At 38.4% G+C, this 12841-nt stretch overlaps 1 protein-coding gene and 1 long non-coding RNA gene across 2 annotated transcripts in view; both read left to right on the top strand.

Moving 5' to 3' along the window:
• The window catches only part of LOC128018974 (protein SSUH2 homolog), a 29487-nt gene that overhangs the window by 313 nt on the left and 16333 nt on the right, over positions 1–12841 (top strand). The window contains exon 2 of the mRNA XM_052604906.1: positions 20–75. Within this exon, the coding sequence (XP_052460866.1) occupies positions 20–75 (56 nt within the window). The remainder of the gene's footprint in view (positions 1–19; positions 76–12841) is intronic.
• On the top strand, positions 9811–11209 carry LOC128018977 (uncharacterized). The gene is made up of 2 exons (XR_008185025.1): positions 9811–9857; positions 10810–11209. It is a non-coding gene; the product is annotated as an uncharacterized LOC128018977 (long non-coding RNA).

Raw genomic sequence — 12841 nt, 5'->3', positions numbered from 1 at the left:
CGTTAATCTTCCTTTGAAGTGACCATGGAGCTAACCACGGCATCGTTAACCCGGTTTATGGATTACCAGCAGCAGGTAAGAGTTTACGCAGTCTCAGATTTCCACAGGGCGGCACCCCATGACTACTTTTTCAGCGCTAGTAAAATTAGGCCACCAAGTTTCTGCTTAATGCAATTCGAAAAAAAAGCTATTTTTTACGTAGGCCTAGTCTATTTCGCTTTGTACACAGTATAGTTAGTATGCATTATTAATATTATTATTAATATTAAAATTAGCATGCAGAACTTGTTTTGTATGTGCGCACTTGGATAGGTTAAATGCAGAGCACAAATTCTATAGATTATATTTATATATGACACTAAGTAATTTGCTTATGCAACTTTACACATTTACAATTACTTATTATTTAGCCTATCATTACTCGGAAATATATATTGTACGTTTTAATCCTCTGGAACACACAACAAACATCTTAATCTTGATTAGAACATGATGCAAAGCTGTGTCTCTTTTCATATTTAATAATTACTTTTGGAGAAAGATTTTTTTATTTTTTTGTTAAAGGTCTTCCTTTAACGGACACCAATATAAGACGACACTGTAAAACAATTTACACTCAAGCTGTTATATTCCTGTTATATATTGTCCAACATTCCTTATTTTTCTGTTATTCATTTAATTTTATATTTTGGTATTAGTTTATAATGCTAACACTTGAACATTTTCAACCGAAACTGACGTTTTCTTTTTGGTTCGAACTCTTAAAAATATGTTGTTCTGTTTTTTAGCTTGTTCACTGTACACATTGTCATTGCTCTGTTTATATATATATATATATATATATATATATATATATATATATATATATATATATATATATATATATATATAGTCAGAAATAACAAGGAGGCAACTTCCCGCAAGCGAAAATCAATGGAGAGCGTTTGTTTTCCCCCTAGAGGGTGTGTTTTTCAGATTATGACACGTGTCTTTTTTTTTCTTTTTTTTTTTATAAGTCAGAAATGACAGGGAGGCAACTTCCAGCAATTGAAAGTCAATGGAGAGCGTTGTATTGTAAAATTAGCCTATGTCTCTAATAAATATAGTCACGCGTGTTGTTTAGACTGTCAACAGATTGTTGTGGTCTCATCTTGTGCGCTTTCTTTCTTATGCGCAGCCTCAAAGTTAACTCTCCTGAAGTTAATAAAAAAATAACAGAGCTTATCAGCTCTTTCTCCCTGGTTTTACTTTGTTTCACCTACAATACAATAAGCAAATGCAACAGTCGTCGCCATAACTATTCATAAATAATCAAATTTGTATAATAACAACATTTATTGCAACCCCTCCAGTTGCAGAGCCTAAAAAAACTTCTAAATGCTCTGCTTTATTGTTAATTCTGACTGGTGACGCCGTGCGCAATGATAGTTAAGAGATTTTCCTTCTCTGCTTCCTGTGGCTGTGAAGTGATGAATCGATTATCCTTATCGCCGTTCGCAGTGCCCTTTGAACTGAACATGTTAGCTCCCTTCTGAAAGGAGTACCCTGTGAAGTACACTTCGCAGTTACGGTCGAATCACGAACATAACCAGGTGAGCAGATCACTCTCTCACTACTTGATTGCTCTAGTCTTTATCCACTCATCATCATCATCCACCAATCAGAACACACGATAACTCTTTGACCACAGCTGCTGTGCTTCAAAAGCTCTTGCAGCAGCTCAAATCACATTTTAATCATCCTGATTTTTGGAGAAAAACTGAAATGGCACTCTTCTTTTGATATTGATTAACTACACAAAATGATATAAATACAGTATATACATTTTCTAACCCCCATATCTTGAATTTTGTGATCATTCACATGTATTCATAAATGCATTTGAATACACCGCAGTGAAAGAATGCACTCAAAATGCACACGCGCACTAGTTTGACTTCATCATGTAATTTTACATTAGCCTAGATTTGTTTCGTTTTTGAATATACTTGATACTGTTAAAAGGCACATCATTAAAACAAAAACACGAGTTCACATATAAATTAGTTAAAGGGGGGGTGAAATGCTATTTCATGCATACTGAGTTTTTTACACTGTTAAAGAGTTGGATTCCCATGCTAAACATGGACAAAGTTTCAAAAATTAAGTTGTACGTTTGAAGGAGTATTTTTGTTCCCAAAACACTCCTTTGTCACAAGTTTCGGAATTTTTTTTTTCGAATATGGCTCTGTGTGACGTTAGATATAGCGGAATTTCCTTATATGGGTCCTAAGGGAACTTCTGCCGGAAGAGCGCGCACTCCCGTATATCGAGGCTGAGCACAGACATTTCATGATCAGAGCGAGAGCGTCGCGAAAAGTCACAAAAGAAGTGTGTTTTTGGTTGCCAGGGCAAGACAACCCTGCACAGATTACCAAAAAAAAAACAGCATTAAGGGACCAGTGGATGGAGTTTAATTTTACAGAGCATCAACGGAGTTGTGCAAGTGTTTTTGTTTGTTCCCTGCATTTCGAAGATGCTTATTTTACAAACAAGGCCCAGTTTGACGACGGATTTGCGTATCGTTTATTTCTTAAGGATGATGCAATCCCAACGAAAAAGGGTCACGATCGTGTGTTGGAACCGCAGGCGGTGAGTAAAACTGCTTAAAATATTTCTGCCTCCTTGTTAGTGCGTCCCCTCCCATGCCGGAGACCCGGGTTCGAGCCCTGCTCGGAGTGAGTCGTTGCTGCTGCTGCTCTCGTTCAGTTTCAGCCTCGGGATCTGATTCTGGATCATAAATAAACGGCTGAATCTGACTGTAAGCCATGGTTTGTTTTGGATGATGGTTTTTCCTTCACGGTAATGTCACAGCTTCCACATGCTCTCAACGCAAAAGCCTACTGGCGCTCGTGATTCTTTAGCTCCGCCCACACGTCACGCCTCCAGCCAGTCGTGTTTTCCGGGAAAAAATCGGTACAGACTATCTTTCTCTTATGAATATAATAAAACTAAAGACTTTTTGGAGTTATGAAGGATGCAGTACTACTCTATAGGTACTCAAGATTAACAGGATATTGAGCGAAAACGAGCATTTCACCCCCCCTTTAAAAATGCCTATCCATATACAGCTATGAAAACTGACTCAAATGATTCGCGAACACCAAACTGACTCAAATGATTCGCGAACCTGCTCCAAACTTCCAAACTGACTCAAATGATTTGCGAACCAGCTCCGAACTCCCGAAATGACTCAAATGATTCACGAATCCGCTTTGAACTCCCGAACTGACTCAGATGATTCGCGAACCCGCTACGAACTCCCGAACTGATTCAAATGATTCCCGATCCCGCTCTGAACTCCCGAGCTGCTTCAAATGATTTGTGTTCCCCAAACTGACTCAAATGATTTCGCGAACCCACTTTGAACTCCCGAACGGATTCAAATCATTTGTGATCCCCAAACTTACTCAAATGTTTCGCGAACCCCCTTTGAACTCCCAAACTGACTCAAATGATTCGCGAACCAGCTCAGAAGTCTTGAACTGACTCAAATGATTCACGCTCCGAACTCCCAAACTGACTCAAATGATTCGCGAACCCGCTTTGAACTCCCGAACTGATTCAAATGATTCGTGGACCCGCTACGAACTCCCGAACTGATTCAAATGATTCGCGATCCCACTTTGAACTCCCGAGCTGCTTCAAATGATTTGCGTTCCCCAAACTGACTCAAATGATTTCGTGAACCCACTTTGAACTCCCAAACTGATTCAAATTATTCGTGATCCCCAAACTGACTCAAATGATTCGCGAACCCGCTTTGAACTCCCGAACTGACTCAAATGATTTGCGACCCCGCTTTGAACTCCTGAACTGACTCAAATGATTCTCGAACCCGCTACAAACTCCCGAACTGATTCAAATGATTTGCGATCCCCAAACTGACTCTAATGATTCGCGAACCCTCTTCGAACTCCCGAACTGACTCAAATGATTTGCGATCCTGCTCCAAACTCCCGAGCTGATTCAAATGATTTGCGATCCCCAAACTGACTCAAATGATTAGCGAACCCGCTTTGAACTCCCGAACTGATTCAAATGATTCGTGATCCCGCTACGAACTCCCAAACTGACTCAAATGATTCGCAAACCCGCTCCGAACTCTCGAACTGATTCAAATGATTTGCGATCCCCAAACTGACTCAAATGATTTGTGATCTCGTATAGAACTCCCAAACTGACTGAAATGATTCGCGAACCCCAAACTGACTCAAATGATTCGCGAACCCGCTCTGAACTCCCGAACTGAGTCAAATGATTAGCGAAACCGCTCCGAACACCCGAACTGACTCAAATTATTTGCGATCCCGCTCCGAACTCCCAAACTGGTTCAAATGATTCAAGCTCCATACTCTGAATTCCCAAAATGACTCAAATGATTTGCAAACCCGCTTTGAACTCCCAAACTGACTCAAATGAATCACGCTCTGAACTCCCGAACTGACTCAAATGATTCACAATCTGAAGTTCCCATTCAAATCAAATGACACCGCCAGCACAATATTGGCTTAGTTCTCTAATTGAATAACATTTACTGATTTTAAGGTACGAAAAGTATGTTGTTAACAAATAAAATATCAATATTTCCATTCCGAACTGCTTTCCATGTCGAAATAAATTGTTCAGATGAACAAAGCACAAGGTTTTATCAGGGATTAAACGTGGAGTTATGTTCTGTATTGCAAATATGAAAACAAGCATCTGTGCACCAATGACTACGTTTTGTATCTGCTGATTGCTGATCGAGATTTACATGCTTGGCCGACTGGCCCTGTATACTCATTAATTTCATTCACGAACTTGAGTAACTGGATGAAACCAAGTATCCCAGAGTGCAGTCTGGACGATGGGGCGGGGCGACACACCTCAGCGGTTATTGGTTTATGATTAAGATGAGCTTATTGGTGTACAGATGAGTGACGATTTTACAGCTTATTGGTATAGAGAATTATGACGCTATTAGCAGGATTGGAATGCGGAAGTAGACACTCAGATGAATAAACTTTTAATATAAATTAAAAAGTGAATATAAATGTTGTGTATAAATGTTTTTGCATTTATTGTTGCATTTCCACAACATCCCGTATAAATACAAAGAGTTTTGGATTACGACGAACAGAATAGAAATAAATGGTCTACTCCCTCAATGGCTGTAGTGTAGACGCTACCTCGGCATTACTCGCTGGTTTGAAAATGACACGGCAATATTATGCGGTTATGTAGATAGTTATGGAGTAGTAGGAGTACCTTGATTTATATATTCAAATTATATATATATATATATACTATACAGGTTCTAAAGAACTTGCCCAAAAACACTTGTTACTTTCTGTTATTTGTTTTCTGAACTGCACTACTGAACACCTCATTAATCCTCACAATCCTGTCACAACTAAATTAAGAATCCATTATGAGCAATGCATAGCAAATTATGTTATCATCAAATATGAGAAACCTTAAAGAATGATAGACTGATGTAAATGACTGAAACCTGTTGTCATGCACGTGTTTTCCATAGCTTTTTTATTAAAACATTATACACTGCAAAGTTTAACTTTAAATGACATCAATTAATACATCAAAACCAGTTGATCTCAGTCCATTCTCTATTTCCCTTCAATGAATTTAACACACAAATGTGTTTCATGCCGCAAAAAAACAAAAACAAAACAAAACAAAAAAAACAGTCCTTGGAACAAAATCCTGTGTAAACAAAAGCCCAGAAGATCACCACACCGGCCTCTTCCCTGTACCCTGGTGGGTTAAACTTGAAAAGGCTCTGCACTGCAAGCATTCCCTGATGCTGTACATCCGTCTGAACTCGTTCCGGTCAGGAGACAGGAGGACAATTCTTCCAGTTGGCCACAACTTATAGTGTAAAGACAAAATACATGAAAGATAATAATAATAATACAAAAAAAGTTTAACAGCCTTCTACTACAAAATTCAATTGGAGAATGAGCATTAAACGGGGAAATCTTACTGTCTAGCCAGGCAAACTGTGCCGCTTTCCCAAAAACTTCGGAGCACATCCCTAAACCATCTGCAAACCAGAGAAAGTGTCAAATATGCAGAGTCACCCGCCGACAAAATAACTTCCCTGAGGATTTCCAGTGGAAGCTGTTGAATCAAAAACATACATAGGTTTATTTATACATGTATATAAAAGTTATTAAACATTATATAAACACTGAATACAGACAACCTTGCTTTAAAACTCTCATTAAAAACTCTATAGATTGTTGTCACAACTGCATACTCATTCTTTTATAATAACACTAATAAAATGTTAATATATACAGTACTGTGCAGAAGTATTAGGCATGTTAGTATTTTCACATTGAAAAAAAAACTGTTTTAAGCCAATTATTTATATCTTTTGCTGTTGTGTGTCAGTAGGATATATTAGTTTACATTTCCACACATTCATTTTGCCATTAATTGTAATAATCTAGTGAGATATTTGTATATATTTGTATGCATGATCCACATGAAGATCTTTTACATTGAATATAAATATTTCTGTCTTATATGGTGAACAAAATCCACATTAGATCGCAAACAGAAGTTATTTAAAAAACTCGCTGCTGTCTGAAAATGAATTAAGCTGAAATGTTTTTAAATGTCCTTGATGCTGATGTTAACTGATAGCTATATATTAAATAATCCACAGTGCTGACCAATATAGTACTTGTACATAATACCAATTTCACATCTGAACAACTATGTAGCTGTAATAACTAAAATACCTCTGCATGTACACACATATGTAATTATTAGTTCTTAATGAATGTATGTGCACAAATAACCTGCTTTGCTGGACTCTGCCTCCTGAAGACATGGTGAATGGTGAAGTTCTCCTCAGTGGTTGAGCTCTAAAAGAACAAATGTCAAGAGGTAGGTATATTGCTAGATATAGTACAGAGTAATGTTTCATGTAGCAACATTCAAACAGCTACATACATTTGCGGAGTAAAGCTGTCCAGGAGAACAGAACACCACCACCTCCTGATCATGTCATCCTGAAAAATAATAAATAATAATAATAATATACACACAAAAATCATGCATGTCTGTTCAGATAACTTGACAAATGTGATGCCATACCTCTGTAAAATCGAATGAACTAAAGCCATGTACAGAGTGTACTGTTACAATCCACAAATCCAAAAAAAAATTTGCAATTTATAACAATTATTAACAATAATTATTCAAATTGAACGTACCATGGATAAATAAATGATCGAACATTGCATTTCATATTATAAGATATTTACACAACCACTTTTACTCACCTCAAGCAATCAACGGAATAGCGTTAGTACTCTGCTGCTGTAGTCATAGACATCATATAGGTAGACGCCCCATCGAACGCTACTGCCTATTGGCACGAACGAGCCGTGGAGCCGCCATCTTGGACCGGTCGCCAGCTCCACTCAGTGTAACTTGTTTGCCAGGTGCAATGAGCTGTCAGCGCATTAAATTAATCATAGCTCACTGAATACGTAACTGATTTTGACGCGGATTTTTTTGCTGCAAAGGTCATTCATGCAGCTATGATATAGGACACATGATTCGGCGTATTTTAATATTCATAATAGGCTTTACAGTTACATATTCTATTCTGATAGAAGATATAAATGACCAGACGCCCAAAATATAAATATGTGAGGTAGAATATTTATAAATCACACACTATAAATATGATAAAGAAGCAGAAACAGATAGTTGCAGTAAAATAAGATATTTAATAAGTTGAAGAAACAATTTATTATAATTTGTGACATATACACTGGTTCTCTCTCTCTCTCTCTCTCTCTCTCTCTCTCTCTCTCTCTCTCTCACACACACACACACACACACTCTCTCTCTTCTGTGACTGTTGACACCAGAGGAGCTTGTATTGCTGAAGCTTGGCGGATCACCCTCTCTGCAGCTCTCAGCACCTTATAATAAGAATACAAATTATGCATATTTATTAGCGCTTTACACAGTACTCAAATACACTATAAAGAACAGAGAAAATATGAACAAAGCAACCTTAATATACATTACTTGCTGATATCACGTGCGCTAACACAAATAACAGTTATGTTATGTCGAACAATGTATGTAACGTTACTCAGATTGGATTGTGTTGGTATTAGGCACTTAACGTTACCTAACGCTAAAAGTAAGTTTCGTGCATCTAACATGTGTTTTTTCGAACTTCTTTCTGATCTGAATAGTAATAGTAAGTTATGTGAGAAACACTTGAGTTGAGATACATAGTCTAACTAATGTTAGCTAGCTACGATTTCAGTACAGTACTATCAAAGATCCTTGCTCCTTCTCAATTCTCTGGATTTAAGGACAAACTACAATCAATAGTACAATAGTAATGTTAAGTCTTACTTGTGAAAAGTAATCCCGAGCCGTACTTGCGATGCTCCGCCGATTAGAACACGAAAATGCTGCACAGTGCTCTGGCATCTTAACTGCTGCTACGCAACGAAACTAGGAGTACGACCGGTTCAAGATGGCGGCCGCAAATCTCGTCGCCCAGCGGCCAAAAGGGCGTCTACTTATATGATGTCTATGGCTGTAGTTGCCACTGTTCTGTTTGTTTCAACGCAAACTGCCCCCTGCTGGCTCGGAGGAAAATGTCAAAGGCGGGGAAAACAAAAATGGGCGGGGCGACACGTGTCGCTCCGCCTCGAAGTGTCGCCCCGCCCCATCGTCCAGACTGCACTCTGGGGTTACTCGATGAAACAGTTCACAGAGCTGTTCACGAGCTGCGCATGCGTTGCTAATAGCGCCACGCTCGCGCGCTGCTGTAGAGAGAGGAACTTCAGTGAACGAGAAATGAGTCTTTTACTGCCTATGGTCAGTGGATTACGTAAATGAGAACGATTCGTTCACCTAAAAGATTTGTTCACGAACGAACCATTACCTATAGCCTATATTGATAAGGTTACGATAGGAAGGTCTAAGTAGCAACGTAACTTCCGTGATTTCCCCGATGTGCGGGGCGGGTCGGGCGGATCAAGAAATGTTACTTTGCGGGGCGGGCTGGGGCAGGCCAAATAATTTCATAATAGCGAGACCTACGGGTTGGAAAAAAACCCGACCCGTGCATCACTATCGTGTATTATCACCTACTCCACCAGACTCACTCAGTTCCCACAGGTCTTGGCCCCGCCCCACTCGTGACACTAAGTTACTAGTAACTAGTTACTGCCATCAGATGTCATCACCATAAGATTTTATTTTTTAAATTTTGCGCCCTATTTTGTCCCATTTCTATGGAGTGAGATTTATGCCAAAACCTCACACACACACAAAATGTGTTTTACTCACACCCAACGATTCACAAACAAACTCAGTGTGGTTTGCAAATACAAAACATCACTCACAAACTAATGCATTTTGTTCTGCAAATAAAAAACGTAGCTATCAAACAAATACAGTACGTTTTACATTAACAAAGAAACTTATGTCTTCAATGACAAAAATATCTTCCAAGTACAAACTAAAATCTTTCAAGTACAAAACAAAATCCTTCAAATACAAAACAAAATCCTTCAAGTACAAAACAAAATTCTACAAGTACGAAAAACTGTCACGCGACTTTTGGCACAAATTTTCCGCATTGCTGATCCACACGCAAATGCCTTCAGATCCACACACATGCTAGTAAACGGTCATGTAATTCGCACTCCACAACAGCGGGTGGCGCTGTTGGGACTTGCTTGGCGCCGCCACCGACATGGAAACAGGAGAGAACAAGAAACGCTAGCGTAAGGGACGTTTTGAACACGATGAGCGGCCAACAGGTGAGTTTCCAGTCATTGCTGGTGAAAAATCAGCCTGAAGGGGTTGTTATTCGCTATAACAACCGCCTCGCTATACATGATCCCACTTATTACATTGCTACCTACAAAATAAATAAATAATTTGACAAAATTTATTGATTTTAAAAACGATTGTATTGCTTCCGCTAAAGAAAATAGTCCGTTCCGCGTCCATATCAACGGTCTGTTTATCATGGCAAGGGTGTTTAGACCTCCAAATCAACCCTGGTCTTCTCCTGCTAGTGTCTAATAGAATATAGAGGCTTTATTCCATGTCAAATCAGTCAGAATCCAGGAAAGTGGTCGCAGCAACATCTCAGATGAAGAGTTTTTCTATATTATATTTGGGTCCCAAAACCAAGGCCTGTAAAAATATTCATATTTTTTGTCAGTCCTTGAGATTGTCATTTTTATAGCATCAAAAACACTATCAGAGAACCATGTTTGGGCATTAATATCTTAAAGTGTTATTCATAGCCTCACCGAACTTTGCAGGATGGAAGACAAACATGTTCTTAGTATAACTGAACCAAAGTTTGTACTGCATATCTATTGAGATTCTACAAGGCCCTAGACTTGGGTAAATGGCTAAACCCCTGATACTGAGGGTATTATAAACTCATTTTCTGCATCCATGTGATATCAATCATTACATTTTCTTAATCGTAATCATAATCATGTGTCATTATTTGAGGTCTCTATCACTAATGATATGTAATAATTGATAGCCTGATTGCACTGTAAGTCGCTTTGGATAAAAGTGTCTGCTAAATGCATGAATTTAATTTAAATTAAATGTTAATTTAATTTAAATTTAATGGTCATGAAGATATTAAGAATGAACCAAAGTGTAGTTTTTGGTCATTTTACTGGTCATGTTCAGTTACACCAGTGTTTTTGACCTCATCCATTTTTCCTCTTTTTCCCTCTCTAGGAACTGCTTGCACAAACAATGTTAGAGAGAATCCACACACGGCTCCAGCATATTGTCTGTCAGCAACCCCTTGACCTGGATTACCTTGAATTTGTGTGTTTTCAGGAGGCTGTTCTATTTAGTGCTGCCTCTAACCAGGTTCTCATCCCAAAAGGCATTTTAGATGCTCTCACAGAGCTGCACATGTTGGTTAAAGGCGCGGACACACTAGACTTTAAACGTGCGAAAATATTTCGGACACCGCTGCGAATATGGGCGGGAGCAATAAAACGGTCTTTCCTCAATTATCACAACATGGATTAATATGTGCTTGTACTGTGTCTTTTGCGACGGCGTCGAAAGCGTCTTATTATATTGTACTCCCCATCTCTCTCTCTCTTTATAAATATATACACCCTAAGCAATAAAAAATGATAAAACATCCACATTCAAATGTATCATCTGTTCCTGTTGACACTACAAACCATGCAGATACTTTATTTTATTTTTTATAATCTTTTAAATCTGTATTATATAAAATAGGACGCTGCGCTACAACTAAAGTTATATAGCGCTTCCTTCATTTTTGAATTTCTCTACAGAGAGGTCACGCAGTGACGTAACGATCTTCTACTGGTCCCACATCTTCACGTGATGCGAATTCGCAGGTCAGAGTTCACCAAACTTGAACTTTGGAACGCAGCAAAATGCGGAATTTTTCGCATGAGCTTGCGTTTCCGGTCTGACGCATTGGCATGCGTATGAATGGAAGTCAATGGAGAGAAAAGTGCAGTGTGACCGCCCCATAAGAAAGAGAAAACCAGGTCCCCATAGTAAAAAAAAAAATAAAAAAAAAGAGAAAGATTTTTTATTTTATTTTTTTTTTGGTTGTTCCAACCCCCCAGATGTTTTAAGATTGTATTCACACTACAATAAAAAAAAATACAATCTACATGTGTTTGGTTTGAACATTCATTACAACATTAAGAGAGCAGAAAGTCTTAAAGTCCGCTGCTAGCACTGCTTGAGGAAAGCTATTCTTCCTGCTGCCGCTGGCAGTCCTAACATGGGGCATGTCTGCTGGTCTGATTTGATTAAACAGAGAAAAATCAAACATTAGACCACCTCACTGATTCAGAAATATTTATTTGTGTAACTGTAACATCTTACAAACCAGTTATTAGCAGGGGCACTGTTCTGTAAATAAGTGTTCTTTTTGTATTTGTGCTGCATTATCATTGAATCAGGTCCTTTGCTGAGTACATTTTACGGTAAGCCTAGTAAGTGCTGGACATACTCCACAGTAAGTAGGTAGATGTCTGAGCCATGTGATTGGGAGTGTCCCAGGGGATTTATGGCTGCCCTTAGTGCTGCCATTTGTTCATCACTCAGTACATCGCCCATCTCAGGAACAGTCACATCAGGCAGGCCACTGTCCTCCCAGTCCAAATGTGGTAGGTACAATACCTGAAAAGACATGTAAAGTGTTTATGTGGTTCTCAAACATTTTTACATCAAGGACCCGGACCACATTTGATAACATTTTGTAACAAACTCCAGAAATACACAATATTAATTCTGAGACTGAATAACATTACTTTCTTTGTCAATGTATGTTCAAATTAATGTCAATGGGATGCATTTTTTGGTAAAATTTATAAAGAAGTTTGTGGAAAAATAGTCTATTTCTAGAAAAAATTAGAATTAAAAAGTTGTGTGTATTTATATATACCCCTCCTTGAACCTCCCTCAAGGACCAGTGCCAAACCCATTGCCAAGTTTATTCTTACTGATTGAATATACTTTAATTCAAATAAAATCTTTGCACCTACTTCATACGTATAGTTCTTTTTAGCAAGGGTTAAGGGTTATTAACAAGCAGGTTATGTCCTAATTTTCAGCTTTAAAAAAATGCAGCACCCATGTATGCTGACAGCCTGCTGGTATGATATGGATGCAGAAAATGAGTTTATAATACCCTCAGTATCAGGGGTTTAGCCATTTACCCAAGTCTAGGGCCTTGTAGAATCTCAATAGATATGCAGTACAAACT

The sequence above is a fragment of the Carassius gibelio genome, chromosome A8 (genome assembly GCF_023724105.1).
Source record: "Carassius gibelio isolate Cgi1373 ecotype wild population from Czech Republic chromosome A8, carGib1.2-hapl.c, whole genome shotgun sequence".
In the NCBI taxonomy this organism is placed as follows: Eukaryota; Metazoa; Chordata; class Actinopteri; order Cypriniformes; family Cyprinidae; genus Carassius; species Carassius gibelio.
The sequence above is the reverse complement of the archived record's forward strand: the minus strand, read 5'-3'. Positions and strand labels throughout refer to the sequence as shown.